Source organism: Rhinoraja longicauda, chromosome 6 (assembly GCF_053455715.1).
Source record: "Rhinoraja longicauda isolate Sanriku21f chromosome 6, sRhiLon1.1, whole genome shotgun sequence".
NCBI classification, from domain to species: domain Eukaryota; kingdom Metazoa; phylum Chordata; class Chondrichthyes; order Rajiformes; family Arhynchobatidae; genus Rhinoraja; species Rhinoraja longicauda.
Genome location: NC_135958.1, coordinates 39,417,333 through 39,433,624, shown reverse-complemented (window position 1 = coordinate 39,433,624; position 16,292 = coordinate 39,417,333). Strand labels below are relative to the sequence as shown.

The 16,292-nt window shown below is 49.0% G+C and overlaps 1 protein-coding gene across 2 annotated transcripts in view; it reads left to right on the top strand.

Moving 5' to 3' along the window:
• ankrd11 (ankyrin repeat domain 11) overlaps positions 1-16,292 on the top strand; it is a 132,801-nt gene that overhangs the window by 52,206 nt on the left and 64,303 nt on the right. For both annotated transcript variants that reach the window (XM_078400844.1, XM_078400845.1), the window contains exon 3: positions 8,552-8,699. In XM_078400844.1, the coding sequence (XP_078256970.1) occupies positions 8,673-8,699 (27 nt within the window). In that variant the 5' untranslated portion in view covers positions 8,552-8,672. The remainder of the gene's footprint in view (positions 1-8,551; positions 8,700-16,292) is intronic.

The window sequence follows — 16,292 nt, the reverse complement described above, 5'->3', positions numbered from 1 at the left end:
GTTGGAAATGATAAGTTTGTTAACATGCACAAATACAACATCTGCCTGAAAGGACCAGGTGCCCACATTTAATTGCCTTTGCCGTATTAATGATGTTATCATTTGTGCTCATCCAATTTTTATTTCATAAATCCTAAAAGTACTTCATCTTTAAGAAAAAAAACATGGACAGAGGTAAATGTATATACTTAATTTTAAGGAAAACAATTCTATATTTGTGAAGATTTCACTGGATTTAGACTCCCCGCGACATTTCATCGTTGACATGCTTTTTTATTTTCTTGTAAAATTTCATGACATGCATTGTAGAAATCTAACAAAATTAGATAATTAGTGCACTAATCGAGTTATACCATCCACACCATGCTGCCTTAAGAAAGCAGCCAAAGTAATCGAGGAACATTTACACCCCAATCACCTATTACCCCCTCTCTCATCAGGCAGAAGACTCGAAGGCTTATGAGCATGTACCTTCTGATTTTGGAACAGCTTCTACCCTGATGTCATCAGATTGCTGATGGAATTATAACAAACTAACCGACAGAACCTCGATATCTGGCTAAGCGCCAACCTGTGCTGTGAAATACTTTAAGGATTTTTGTTCCTAATATTTGAAATGTTCATCACCAGTTTGATTTAAAAAAATATTTAACATTGAAAGTAATAATAAAATAATTTATTTTTTAACTACCTTGCTATTTGGTGGGTAAATTCAAAAGACCAACTGATGACTTTTGTCAATGGCGATTGGCTGTTCTATGATAGTTGGTCTGTGCACACACTACGCCGTCACCAAGAATGAGACTAGCATATGAGGGTTCAAAAGAGGGTTCCTGGCCAGATAATATAAAGTCTGTGAGACATCTGCTCCGATCATCTTTTTCCTTGTTGCAGTAAAGCTAAGAATAGCCTAAGGTCTTTTCAAGATCAGTATGCAATCAAATTAATTTTTCCATAAACAGCTGGTACCATGCCATCCATCCATCCATGGTATCCATTTTCTTTTGGCATGATGTCCATGCCAAGAGGAAAAGAGAACTCCGCAATTTATAGGAAGTAATGAAGGATGCAGCTGTCGAGAAAGATAAATCCGTATAAAGTTGTCCAATAAAACACATTTTCAAAAAAAAACAAACATATATGCGATAAATAGAAAATAAGGAGATTAATGGAAAATAAATACTAAGTTATACAGTTTGAAAACCAATGGTGAAGCTTGGCTAGCAAGTTTAGAACTTCCGCATCCCATAGCACTCATGAGGCAGGGGGAAGATGTTTAGTAATAAGTACTTGCCTAGTGTGCCTTTTGCCCTTGTGCATTTTGGTAGCAATGTTTTGGGAGATGCTATTGATAAATCTTTGCAAATGGCAGCGCAATTTGTGGATAGTACCTACTGCAGTTGGACACATTAACTATTTAAGCATGAGTTGCAAATTACTTAGCTAGTTTGTTTGGGAATGCTGCCAAATTTCTTATGTTGTTAGAGCTGCACTCATCCAGAGGACATTGAGTATCACGCTTCTGTCTTACACCCAGCCTTGACATGCTCTTGCACAAACTATATTTATAGGGCAGGTCAAGTTTCTAGTTACCATTCCAGGGTATAGATTGGTGTCGGTATGCTCAAAATTCTATTAAATGTCAAGATGAAGTGGTTATAAAAGCAACTCTTTGTGGAGTTGCTCATTTACTTGCACTTGGGCGGAACAAATGTGTTGTTATATGAACAAGTCTGGGTCTGAGTACTGCATACTGGCAAGACCTGCTTTGTTTTCTGAGGAGGTGCAAATGGAGATGAGCATATCACAAGTATGAACAAACCTATCCACTTTTGACCTTTCTTTGTCATAGGAGCAGAATTAGGCCATACGGCTCATTTGAGTCTACTGCGCCATTCAATCGTGGCTGATCCATCTTTCCCTCTCAATCCCATTCTGCTTTCTCCTCTTGACATCCTTACTGATCAAGAATCTGTCAATGTCCACTTTAAAATGCCCTACAATGGCCTCCACGGCTCTCTGTGGCAATGAATTCCACAACTTCACCACCATCTGACTAAAGAAATTCCTCCATCTCCTTTCTAAAGGTACGTCCATTTACTCTGAGGCTATGCCCTCGGGTTCTGGACTCTCCCTCTGATGCAAACATACACTTTATCCAAGCCTTTCACTGAAGTGTCCCCTCATGCTTCTAGACTCCAGCGAGTGCAGGGCCAGTTCCATGAAATGTTCATTATACGTTAACCCAATCATCCCTGGGATCATTCCCGTAAACCACCTCTGGACACTCTCCGACGTCAGCACGTCAGACCTAAAGCTGCTCGCATTACTCCAAAGGTGGTCTGACCAGTGCCTTATAAAGCCGGAGCATTACATCCCTGTTTTTATATTCTAGTTCACTTGAAATAAATATTACCATGGCATTTGCCTCCTCATTATCAAATCCACTTAACTTATTGGGAAACCTGCACCAGCACTCCCAAGTCCCTTTGCACCTCTGATTTCTGAATCCTCTCACCATTTAGTAAATAATCTATGGCTTTATTCCTATTATCAAAATGTATGACTCCACACTTTTTGACAATGTATTCCACCTGCCACAGGCCACTCTCCCAACCTGTCCAAACCCTGCAGGGATCCTGCTTTCTCTAGTTTACCAGGCCCCTCCACCTATCTTCGTATCATCCACAAACTTGGCCATGACGTCTTCAATTACCTCATCCAAATCATTGATATACAAAGTGAAGAGTGGCAGCCCTAGCACCGACCCTTGCAGATGAACACTGGCAGCCAACCAGAAAAGGCCCCCTTTATTGCCACTCTTTGCCTTCTGCCATTCAGCCAACCCTCTATCCATGCTGATACCATGGACTCTCATCCTCTTTAGCAGCCTCACAATGGCCTGAAAATCCAGGTAAACAACATACACTGATTTTGTCTATCCTGCTATTTACTGCCTTGAAGAATTCCAACAGGGGGACGTCGGGTAAGATCACCCCTTAACAAAACCATGTTGACTTGAGCTTTTTTAACCTGTGTTTCTAAGTGCTCTAAAATATTACCAACAGTAGAGGAAACAAGGCAGCTGGACTTGGGTCTGGGACATTGACCTGCTGAATTCTTGAGGCAATATTTTGCCTGACAATACTGACGTGACCAACAATCTTGGTGCAGGGAGTTCTGCAATACTCATGTTTCACAATGCGAATTGGATATATTGCAATCGACGAATTAGGGAATACTAGTTGTGTTACGTGGGCTCAATTGGTTATGTAGGAGCCATTTACGCTTAAATTAGTTACTGTTATTATATTATGGCCATGTTTAATATTTGTAGTTTCTATCTGTCTGTACTTTGGAAGGTGGGATTTGATACGTAGAGGGGCATGTCTACATCTGAGGCGGCTAGAGTAGCCACAGAGAGTGGTGATCAGTTTAATCTCAGGAGATGGAGAGAAAACAGTTTTTTACCACACAGTGGCAACCACACGGTAACGATTGCGTTGTTTGAAGAGGAAGCAGTTGATAAGAACGATAAGTTTGAATTATTCTTTTGATTTGTGCTACTTTAATAAAGACCAATTGATCAAGAAACAGTGTTTGAAAGATTCATTTTTGCTATCTTAGAGTGCGGTGTGTGCGTAAGCTATATCTCCACCACATCTCCGAGCAGTAATGGCTATGGAAGTTGGACTTTGAGATGGTATAGAAACTACCATTACAGGTTATAAGCAATTTTGATTGACAACTAAAGAACCACTTAAAATTTACTTGGAAATCTGTCAAGAAAGAAACAAGTTGTTGTCTTGGGAGAGAGGGAGGAGGAGGGGGGCGGAGGAGGGGGAGGGGGGGGGGGGGGGGGGGAGAAAAAGACTTCCCATTTCCTCCCCACAGCAAACAGACACCAGAGACTTTTAAGAATGCAGCTGATTCTTCTTGGGATAGGACACCACTGAAATGGTCATTTGTGCAATATTACTCCATTTAACAATGTAACATGCGACCTTTAGTATTTTTCTATAGTTCAGTAACTATGAACTTGTTTAAGACTTTTATTTGGAGTCTGAAACTCCTCTAACGCTTTCCCCCATTGACAAATATTTTTAGTACCTAATTTCTGATAATGACTATAGTTTGTTAGGAACCCAACTATCACCTTACAACTAAACTAACTTCACAATGTTTGATTTCAGCCATTAGAGAATTTTCTATTTGATTAGGGTGGTAGAGTTGCTGCCTTGCTGAGCTTTCAGCGCCAGGGTAGTGTTAATGTGTGGGGATCACTGGTTAGTGTGGACTTGGTGGGCCGAAGAGACTGTTTCTGCGCTCTCAACTAAACTAAATTTAAAAGCCGTTCGATGCCGCACTCAGTTAAACGCTACTTTGCCTGAGACAGTCACTTTCATTGCCACTTAAAATGGGGCTTTTTCATTCATGTTTGGACACAACGACATGTTTAAACCAAGATGTCTTGTTTTGTGTGCTTCCCTTAACTAGTCTTTGGAATACTTTCTAACAACTGGATGCATCTATCTGATCATTTAGGATGGAAACATTTTTGCTATAACAATATACAAAGAATTGTTGCTTACAACTGCAGATGGTTAAAGTGAACAGAAAAATGTGATCAACCCAAATGATTTATTCTCTTGCATCCTCACAATCACACACAAGATCATTGATCCTATCTCATACCTGTTTTGGAAAATACACCAGTTATCGCTCATCCAAATCAGATTAAAATGGCAATTAAGTATTTTTTAAAATAACAACGTCAGGTCTATTTTCAGAATGCACAGCAAATGCTGAAATTGTGGAGAGACATGTGGACAAAATCTGATAGTAAGACTGAGCTGCAGTGCAGTAGACAATAACATTATGCCTCACCATACAGCATGTTAGGTAAAGAGCAAATTAGTTGCCTTCCATTAAGAAGTATTCCATTTATTTATATAACCGAAAATGTGTTAAGCAAATTGCTGGCAGAGCTAGAGGGAAATAATTTATTTTGCATGCAACTCATTTCTGGAGAATGTTAATTGGGGAAATTTTGTGAAAATGCCAAATTGCAGATGTACAGAAAATAAGGTGAGGAGGACTGGAGAGCTGGGATTGTTGTACGAGGTTCATTGGGCAAGATAGCCCAATGGTGGTACTTTCTAGTTTATGTAACCAACAGAGAGTAGAGCATTTTTTAGCAGATCATGACTAGTCCTGGTTTTAGATAATGTGCTAGAAAATGAATTGACAAAAATAATTAAAATTGAATGTAAAATAGCAAAATATAGAAGGCGACTTTGACACCCGTAAATTGTAACCATGACAACAAATGGCAAAGGCACATGTTAAAGCAGGTGGAGAAAATACAAAAAGATCTGGATTGTGAGATCAATTTAGATCTGAAAATGAGAATTCTTATAAGAAATGAATACACTGAGAATGTAATACACATCATTCTAATGTGGCCCTGTTATGACCCGCAATTGTAGCACGGTAATTTATACATACAAATTGTGCTAATGTAATCCAGATCTGAGAATCACTGAAAACAGCAAACTATTTTCAGAAAATATGAATAATAGAGAGCAAATGTCCAATCTATGTGGCAAGCAAAATTTCAATCACCAGGATGGTGATTTATTGTCCTTTTAAATTTGGTTTGTGGTTGAAGAGAATGAATATCGTGCAAATGAGGGTCGGAGTAGAAGGACAGTTGGGGTGAATGCATGGCTGAGGAGTTGGTGGAGGGGGCAGGGATTCAGATTTTTGAATCATTGGGATCTCTTCTGGGCAGTGGTGACCTGTCCAAGAGGATTGGGTTGCACCTGAATTTCAGGGAGTCCTTGCAGGAAAGTTCATTAGTGCCACTCTGGAGGCTTTTAAACTAGAGTGTCGGGGGTGGGAACCAGAGCAAAAGTCAGCAAGTTGAAGGGCTGATGGGGAAAGTGGATGTTATGACCTGTAATGCCAACTTCCAGACTTTTCCAATAAATTCTTTTCTAATTGCCATTACCACACAGGGAGTCGGAGTCATCTTACGCAAACCCCAACAGAACAGATCGTCCGGTCGTTTTTTCAGTTTAATTAGTTATTTATTAAAGTAGTTGTACAAACAAGGAGATGAACATACCAGGCTGTACTTATTTCGCATGCGTCATAGCTGGCTGCTCTGTCCCTGGTCTCCAGGTCTTTCCCAGGTCTGGTATACTCTCCTGCCCTGTATCTGACCAATCCCAGTCCCTTTTGCCCATGTGTGCACCACCCTGTTCATCTAACGACCGTCCCCAAGTGTCCAAAATAATACAGCAAGATATATCTAGATGCAGCAAGATAAAATAATATATGCTAACAGTAGCTAGTCTAAACATAAATGGCTCCGACATGACCAGTAAGTCTTAAAGGAAGGATAGGCAGGGAGAGATTAAGGTATATGATGAAACTGAATGTGCTGAGTGTTTATTTCAATGCAAGGAGTATCATGGATTAAAGCAGATGAATTTAGAGCTTCAATCAATGCTTGGAACTATAATGTTGTGGCCTTAATATAGACGTTGTTTATGAGGGGAACAGGACTGCAGCTCAACATTACAGGATTGTGATGTGTCAGATGTGAAAGGAAGGTAAGAGGTGAGGAGTTGCTTTACCAATCGTGGAAAATATCACAGCTGCACACATAGAGAATGTACTGAGGCAATATGGGTACAACTCAAAAATAAGAAAAGTGCAATCACCCTAATAGGATTCAACTCTAGTGCCTCAACCACTAACGGGAGATAGAGTACCAGATATGTAGACAGATTAAATAAAAATGCAAAATCAACAGGGCTGCCGTAGCTGGTGACTAACTTCTTAAACATCGGATACAGTAGGTGAGGTTGGAGAAGGTGCAAGTGACCCTCTGCCTAACCTGAAAGGACTGTCGGGGTCCCTGGACAGAGTCTAGGGAGGAGGTATAGGGACAGGTGTTGCATCTTCTGGGGTTGTATGGGAAGGTGCCTGAGGAGGGGGTGGTTTGGGATGAGTTAACCTGGGAGTTGCGGAGGGAACGGTCTCTGCGGAAGCCGGAAAGGGGTGCTGATGGGAAGATGTGACCAGTGGTGGGACCCAGTTGGTTGTGGTGAAAATGCTGGAGGATTATGTTTTGTATACGATGGGGTGAAAGGTAAGGACTAGGGGGACTCTCGCAGTTGCGACTAGGGAGAGGGGGAGACAGGGCGGAGTTGAGGGCTACCGAAGAGACCCATGTGAGGGGCCTCATCTATGATGAAAGAGGGGCACCCCTGTTCCCTAAATGAATGAGGATTTGCCCAACAAATTTGTCAGGCAAGCTCTCCCCTTCACAAAACCATGCTGACTTGAGCCCATTTTATCATGTGCTTGTAAGTATTCCAAAATCTCATACTTAATAATGGACTCCTAAAATTTTCCAGAAGGTGTGCCTTTCAGTCCATAGAACCCATTCTACTTTAGGTTTAGTGCAAGCCTCTTTTTGCTTCTCTTCATTAAACTGTGACTCTTTTTCTCGCCCCTTGTATTTAGCTCCTCCTTAAATACATCCCTACTGTTTGTCTCAGTTACTTGTGCTGCTTGTGAGTTTTCACACTTCACTGCAGGAGATTATCCGGAATTACTTATTTAATTTGATAGTTCTAATTTGTAATATGTTTGATGGCCTTTGGAAAATAGGTGAAATCATTTGACTGAAATGTGTACATACTTTTGAGATAACAATAAATGGTTTACAAGATAGTGGCTCTTAATTTTAAGTTGTTGGTATATAAAATACTTGTTCCTTCCATATTTTGTTCCCTCCAAGTCTCCTTTAAAGTTCATAGCCATTTATTTTTAAAAACAAGATCTTTTTTTTTGTCTGCTGCAGCCTTTGGTCAATGCTGTTTAGAAAAATGATCAGGTAGATTTTGGAACATTTGCGTGATATTAATTGGAAGGATTCATTTAATGATGACATTAATCATTAATATCACATGTATTTGGTATGTTTCAGCAATTGTAATACTTTTACAGGTTTCAATCCTCATAAAAAGTGTTAAACATTTTGAAACCAGTAAGATAAACTTAACATTAACTCCTCCCACCAGTCTAATTTAATTTCCAGAATTATTAAAATATACATGCATCATAAAAATATTGGTGATCAAGTAGGCCTGTATTTGAAATCAGAGCAGATTTTCTGATGACAAAAGCAATTATTTCACCTCCAAATCACTTCCCTGCACCCCCTCTTTTCCCAAAGTAAGGAGGGAAAAGGTCAGTGAATTCCTATTTTAATTTCCAGAGTAAATATTTTTTCAGACAACACAGCTCTTTTCCATAAGAGTAAACAGTTTTAAAGGTGAAAGTTTAATACAGTAATGAAACCTTAAATGTTTCGATTTAGAAGTATTTTAATTACTTGTGCAAAGATAAAATAAAAAGTAGGTAAGCCACCTTTCCCATTTCACTTTATCTGAACCCTTGCCAGAATTGATGAGATTTTTGATGTTATTTAAATTGAAATTATATGCTCTAATTTGTATTTTACTTGCAATAGACTGTCGATGATGATGCAATAGATGCTTGAATGAGGTGACAGCCGAAGGAAGGAGGAACGATGCCCAAGGGTGGGTGTTCTAAAAACACCACAATCGGAAGATTACCCGCTCAACATCGATATGGTGGAGAAACAATCGGGGAAGAAGGTTAGAGCACACAATCTTTCAGTTTGAGATTATTTTTCCTGTGCTTTTCATTAATATCTAGGAGTGTGATATCTTAGTTCCATTATCTAACTGTCTTATTGAAAGTGGTTATGGTACCGTATATTATAAAGATGAGAGCATATTGAGAAAAGGAGCTAATGTTTTTGTTTTGCATCTTTTACAAAGTTCATTTTTTTAGGTTACTAGACCAAGCGGACCCGTTGGGTCCATTCCTCGTAAAGGGGGAACAGAGAAGGGGAGCGGGTGTGACTGAGTGAGCCGTGGGACCCAAAGCCCCTCCTGTATTGGTGTAGCACCCTCACTTCCCCCCCCCCCACTCAACCCCCCCCCTTATCCCCCCTCTTCCCCCACTGACCCATTCCATCCCCCCCACCCCACCCCCACTTGCCCCTCCCATGTCCCCACCCTGCCGCCCCAGCCCTGCCTACACCCCCATTCCCCACTCCCCCTCCCCTCAACTCCACTTGCCCCCACCTCCTTCCCCACCCCCACGCTCTCCACCTTCCCCACCCCACGCTCTCCACCTTCCCACCCCCCACTCTCCTCCCCACCCCCACGCTCTCCACCTCCCCCACCCCACGCTCTCCACCTCCCCACCCCCACTCTCTCCTCCCCACCCCCACTCTCTCCTCCCCACCCCCACTCTCTCCTACCCACCCCCCACTCTCTCATGCCCTCCACTCTCTCATGCCCTCCACTGTCCCCCTTCCCCCCACCCCCCACTCTCTTTTCCCCCTTCCCCCACCCCCTCCCCCCCACCTCCACTCTCCCCCTCCTTCCCCTACCCCCACTCTCCCTCTCCTCTCCCCACCCCCATTCTCTCCTCCCCCCACCCCCACTACCCCCCACCCTCCCCTCCACCCACTCGGCTGCCACACGCACTCCCCTCCGTGAAGCTGTTGGCGGCGAAAGCTGACTGCCGAAGTACGAGTTTTCCCCGGGGGCCGGGCAAAGTGCGAGGGAAGAGGGGAGGGGCGAGGGAACGACTGAGCCCAGGGCGGCCCCGCTAGCGGTGGCCATCTTGTTTTGGCGAGTGAGGAGCAAATGAAGTCGAACGTCGCCCATTGTGACGTCATACGCTGAAGACTTTCGGGAAATGGGCTAGAAAGTGAATTTTTAAACTTTAAAAAAGTCTCTAGCTTTAAAAATGTAGCTTTAATTTCAATGAGAGTTGTTAGACATTATACCCAGGATAATGGTGAGTAACGTGGACCAAAAATTGTGGCGCTATGGTGTACTGTTTTGGCTGTGCGAACCAAAAAAGGTGGACACGTACACACAAACAAACAGAGTTTTAGTAATATACTAGACCAAGTGGGCCCGTTGGGCCCGTCCTCGTAGGGTTTCCATTGTAACCGGAGGAGGGGAGGGAGGGAAGGGGGAGGGAGGGAGGGAGGAGGGAGGTGTGGAGGGAGGGAGGATGGAGGTGTGGAGGGAGGAGGAGGGGAGGGGGGAAGGGGGGGAGGGGAGGGGGTAGGGTGGGGAGGGGGAGGGAGGGGGAGGGGAGGGGGGAAGGGGGAGGGAGGGAGGGGGACCTTCCCTTTTCCCAGTCCCCCTCTTTTCCCGTTGGGCCCGTCCTCGTAGGGTTTCCATTGTAACCGGGAGGGGAGTGGGGGGGGAGGGGAAGGGGGAGGGAGGTGTGGAGGGGGAGGGGAGGGGGAGGGAGGGGGGGAGGGGAGGGGGGAGGGGGATGGGAGGGGAAAGGGGGAGGAGGGAGGGGGGTAGGGGGGAGGGGGAGGGGAGGGGAAGGAGGGAGGGGGACCTCCCCTTTTCCCAGTACCCCTCTTTCCCCGTTGGGCCCATCCTCGTAGGTTTCCATTGTAACCGGGAGGAGGGGAGGGGAGGAGGGAGGTGTGGAGGGAGGAGGGGAGGGGGGTAGGGGAGGGGGGGGGAGGGGCGGGGGGGAGGGAGAGGGGAGGGAGGGGGGGAGGGGGAGGGAGGGAGGGGGGAGGGGGGAAGGGGGGAGGGAGGGGGACCTCCCCCTTTTCCCAGTACCCCTCTTTCCCCGTTGGGCCCGTCCTCGTAGGGTTTCCATTGTAACCGGGAGGGGGGGAGGGAGGGTGGAAGGAGGGGGGAGGGGGAGAGGGATGGAAGGGTGGAGGGAGGGGGGGATGGAGTGGGGGAGGGAGGGAAGGAGGGAGGGGGGGGTTAGGGGGGGAGGGGTGAAGGAGGTGGGGAGGGAGGGGGGAGGGAGTTGGGGAGAGAGGGGGAGGAGGGGGTGAGGGAGTGGGGGATGGAAGTGGGAAGGAGGGGGGGAGGAAGGGGTTGAGGGGGGAAGGGGGGACCTCCCCTTTTCCAGTACCCCTCTTTCCCCCACCACCAAGCCCCCTCCGCAACGACCCCTGTTGTCCCCCTCTCCCGTCCCCATTCTCAGACCCTCCCCATTCTCTCTCCCCCAGACACACTCTCAGTGTCTTTTCGCAACATTTCCGGTCACTAAGCTTCCAGTCTTAAGCTCAGGGGTGACCGCGCTTTTGCGGTGGCAGCTCCTAGACTGTGGAACAGCATTCCTCTCCCCATCAGAACTGCCCCCTCCATCGACTCCTTTAAGTCCAGGCTCAAAACCTATTTCTACTCCCTAGCGTTTGAGGCTCATTGAGGAGGCGCTGTGAACTGTTTGCGTGTACTGTATGTTTCATTTTTTCCCTTTGTACCTAATCAGTTGTACAGCACTTTGGTCAACGTGGGTTGTTTTTAAATGTGCTATACAAATAAAATGGACTTGACTTGACAGCTCTTCGCAACAATGTAGCACAGGGGCATTGTGACGTCACACGCTGAATACCGCTGGGGGGGGAAGGGGGGGTCAGCTCGAGTTCATCTCACAGGGGCATTGTGACATCACAATGAAGAATAAATCCGCACCGCAGCGCCCCCCTTCTGTCAAAACTTCGATAAATCAGGGGGGGGCAGCGCTTTTAAACCTCTGTAACTTAAAAAATATGCGTCCGAATTAAATAAAAATATCATTTTCCAGCAGCGAACCGCATGCTGATTAAGGCAGTACAAAAATCGTGGCGCTACGGTTCACCGTTTTGCCGGAATTGCCGTATTCATCCGACATCAGTGGAATATATATATAAAGCTACAAGATCAGAGTTTTAGTAGTATACTAGAAAAGAGGGCCCGTTGGGCCCGTCCCCACACCCCCCATTCTCTCCTCCCCCAGCCCCACTCTTACTCTCCAAGTGTGCCCGTTGGGGAGGGCCCGTTGGGCCCGTCCCCACACCCCCCATTCTCTCCTTCCCCAGCCCCACTCTTACTCTCCAAGTGTGCCCGTTTTTTTTTTTTTCCTAATCAGATGTTTTTGTTTTTTTTCCTAATCAGATGTACAGTACTTTGGTCAACGTGGGTTGTTTTTAAACTTGACTTGACTTGACTTGACTTGCAATAACAAAAAAGACTTCTTGGAAGCTTTTCGAAACAATGTAGCCGTCACAAGCTGAAAACTAAATCCTTGCTGAAAACTAAATCCTTTTCTGGAAACTTTTGGAAACAAATGTAGCCCCTTGAAGAAAAGGGTTAGAAATGAAAATTTAAACTTTAATATCTCTCTAGCTTTAAAAAGGTAGCTTCAATTGAACGAAAGTACTTACAATAGTTGCCCAGGTTAATGGTGAATACGGCGGTACAAAAATCGTAGCGCTTTGGTGTACCGTCTTGGAGGAGTAGGGTTTGTAAGTTAAACTTCCGTACATACACACATACATCCCTACATACGAACGCAGAGTTTTAGTATTATATATAGATATATAGATAGATAGATATAGATATAGAAGATATAGATATAGATAGACTAGACCGAGTGGGCCCGTTGGGCCCGTCCTCGTAGGGTTTCCATTGTAACCGGGAGGGGAGGAAAGGGGGAGGGTTGGGGGAGGGAGGAGGGGAGGGAGGGGGGGGAGGGGAGGGGGGAGGGAGAGGGGAGGGAGAGGGGAGGGAGGGGGGTAGGGGGGAGGGGAGGGGGGAGGGGAGGGGGGAGGGGAGGGGGGAGGGGAGGGGGGAGGGGAGGGGGGAGGGAGGGGGGAGGGGAGGGGGGAGGGGAGGGGGGAGGGGAGGGGGGAGGGGAGGGGGGAAGGGGAGGAGGGAAGGGGGGGGAGGGAGAGGGGAGGGAGGTGGGTAGGGGGGAGGGAGGGAGGGGGACCTCCCCTTTTCCCAGTACCCCTCTTCCCCGTTGGGCCCGTCCTCGTAGGGTTTCCATTGTAACCGGGAGGAGGGGAGGGGAGGGAAGGGGGAGGGAGGGAGGAGGGAGGTGTGGAGGGAGGAGGGGAGGGGGAGGGAGGGGGGGGAGGGGAGGGGGGAAGGGGGGGAGTGAGGGGGGTAGGGGTGAGGGGGAGGGAGGGGGGAGGGAAGGGGGAGGGAGGGGGAGGGAAGGGGGGGGGAGGGGGGTAGGGGGGTAGGGGGGAGGGAGGGGGAGGGAGGGGAGAGGAGAGGGGGGAGGGGAGAGGGGAGGAGGAGAGGGGGGAGAGGAGAGGGGGGAGGGGAGAGGAGAGGGGAGAGGAGAGGGAGAGGAGAGGGGGAGAGGAGAGGAGAGGAGAGGGGGAGAGGAGAGGAGAGGGGGGGAGAGAGGAGAGGGAGAGTGGGGGAGAGAGGAGAGGGGCCTATTTTATTTTAAAATAAACAGCATCCTTTGTTGAAAAAGAATTAAACTTATTTATAGAGCAGCAGCTTATGTTTTTGTTATAAATGAAATTAAACTTATGTGAAATAAATGTTCTTTTGTTAAAAAAGAAAGTAAACTTATCTATGAAATCTCTGTCTTTTATCTTTTTTTAAAAATAAAATTAAATGCAATGGAAATCTCGTACCGTTTAAAATAAATGTAATTTTTCTGTTGGAAATGATAAGAAACTTATCTATAAATATTCTTTCTGTATTTGGATTAAACTGCCCTCCTAAGCGATGCTGGAGCCTGTCCTCAACCAGCAGCAGCGCGGTGGACTGTTGGTTACGGCAGTTGGTGTCAGTTCAAATCAACTGCTCCACCCACATCAAGTGTGAGGTTGGAGCCAATCACTGCACCCCACGTAGAGACCCAGCCAATCGGGCGCTAACAGGGAGGGTGGAGCCAATCACTGCACCCCACGTACAGACCCAGCCAATCGGGTGCTAACAGGGATGGTAGAGCCAATCACTGTACCCCACGTAAAGACCCAACCAATCGGGCGCTAACAGGGAGGATGAAACCCAATGACAAAAACCGCGTTTTTACTTTAAAATAACAGAGTTCTTTGTTGAAAAGGAAATAAACTTATCTATAGAGCAGCAGCTTTTTTAAAATAAATAAAATCAAACTTAATGAAAATCACATTCCTCATTTTAAATAAATGTCTTTGTTATAAATGAAATCAAACAGCGGGAGAGGCGACGGCGACTACACTTCCGCTTCGGGGAGAGGAGGAGGGGGAGAGGAGGGGGGGGGAGAGGAAGGGGGGGGGAGAGGAGGGGGGGGAGAGGAGGGGGGGGAGAGGAGGGGGGGAGAGGGGAGGGGGGGGAGAGGAGGGGGGGAGGGGGGGAGGGGGGGAGGGGTGGGAGGGGGGGAGGGGGGAAGGGGGGAGGAGGGAGGGAGGGAGGGGGGAGGAGGGAGGAGAGGAGGGGGGAGGAGGGAGGAGAGGAGGGGGGAGAGGAGAGGGGGGAGAGGAGAGGGGAGGAGGAGAGGGGAGAGGAAAGAGTGGAGGGGGAGAGGAGAGGGGGGAGAGGAGAGGGGAGAGGGGGGAGAGGAGAGGGGGGAGAGGAGAGGGGGGAGAGGAGAGGAGAGGGGGGGAGAGAGGAGAGGAGAGGGGGAGAGAGGAGAGGTGTCTATTTTACTTTAAAATAAACAGCATTCTTTGTTGAAAAAGAAATTAATCTATCTATAGAGCAGAAGCGGGAGAGGCGACGGCGACTACACTTCCGCTTCGGGGAGAGGAGGAGGGGGAGAGGAGAGGGGGGGAGGGGGGGAGGGGTGGGGAGGGGGGAAGGGGGGAGGAGGGAGGGGGGAGGAGGGAGGGGAGAGGAGGGAGGGGGAGAGGAGGAGGGGGGAGAGGAGGAGGGGGGAGAGGAGGAGGGGGGGGAGGAGGGGGGAGAGGAGGGGGGAGAGGAGAGGAGAGGGGGGGGAGGGGAGAGGAGAGGGGAGAGGAAAGAGTGGAGGGGAGAGGAGAGGGGGGAGAGGAGAGGGGGAGAAGGGGGAGAGGAGAGGGGGGGAGAGAGAGGAGAGGAGAGGGGGGGGAGAGAGGAGAGGTGTCTATTTTACTTTAAAATAAACAGCATTCTTTGTTGAAAAAGAAATTAATCTTATCTATAGAGCAGAAGCGGGAGAGGCGACGGCGACTACACTTCCCGGCGGTCAGCGCTGCGGGGAAGGGAGGGAGGGAGGGATGAGGTAGGGAGGAGAGGAGAGGAGAGTGGGGAGGGAGGGAGGGGGGAGAGGGGAGGAGAGGGGGAGGGAGGGTGTAAGGGAGGGGGGAAGGGGGGGGAAGGAGGGGAAAGGGAGGGGAAAGGGAGGGGAAAGGGAGGGGAAAGGGAGGGGAAAGGGAGGGGAAAGGGAGGGGAAAGGGAGGGGGGAAGGGAGGGGGAGGGGGGAAGGGAGGGGGAGGGGGAGGGAAGGGGGAGAGGAGAGGGGGGGAGAGGAGAGGGGGGGAGAGGAGAGGGGGGGGAGAGGAGAGGGGGGAGAGGAGAGGGGGGGAGAGGAGAGGGGGGAGAGGAGGGGGGAGAGGATGGGTGGAGAGGATGGGTGGAGAGGAGGGGGGGGAGGAAGGGGGCAGAGGTGGGGAGAGGAGAGGGGAGTGGAGGGGGGAGGGGAGGGGGGAGGGGGTGGGAGGGAGGGAGGGGGGAAGGGGGAGGGGGACCTCCCCTTTTCCAGTACCCCTCTTTCCCCGTTGGGCCCGTCCTCGTAGGGTTTCCATTGTAACCGGGAGGAGGGGAGGAGGGAAGGGGGAGGGAGGGGAGGAGGGAGGTGTGGAGGGAGGACGGGGAGGGGGAGGGGAGGGGGGGAGGGGAGGGGGGAAGGGGGGGAGTGAGGGGGTAGGGGGGAGGGGGGAGGGGAGGGGGAGAGGGGAGGGGGGGTAGGGGGGGGAGGGGGAGGGAGGGAGGGAGGGGGCTCTCCCCTTTTCCCAGTACCACTCTTTCCCCGTTGGGCCCGTCCTCGTAGGGTTTCCATTGTAACCGGGAGGAGGGGAGGGAGGGAAGGGGGAGGGAGGGAGGAGGGAGGAGGGGAGGGGGGAGGGGAGGGGGGGAGGGGAGGGGGGAAGGGGGGGAGGGGGGAGTGAGGGGGTAGGGGTGAGGGGGAGGGAGGGGGGAGGGAGGGGGGAGGGAGGGGGAGGGAGAGGGGAGGGGGGTAGGGGGGAGGGAGGGGGGAAGGGGGAGGGAGAGGGGAAGGGGGGAGGGGGAGGGAGGGGGGAAGGGGGAGAGGGGGGGAGGGAGGGGGGATGGGAGGGGGAAGGGGGGAGGGAGGGGGCTCTCCCCTTTTCCCAGTACCACTCTTTCCCCGTTGGGCCCGTCCTCGTAGGGTTTCCATTGTAACCGGGAGGAGGGGAGGGAGGGAAGGGGGAGGGAGGGAGGAGGGAGGTGTGGAGGGAGGAGGGGAGGGGGAGG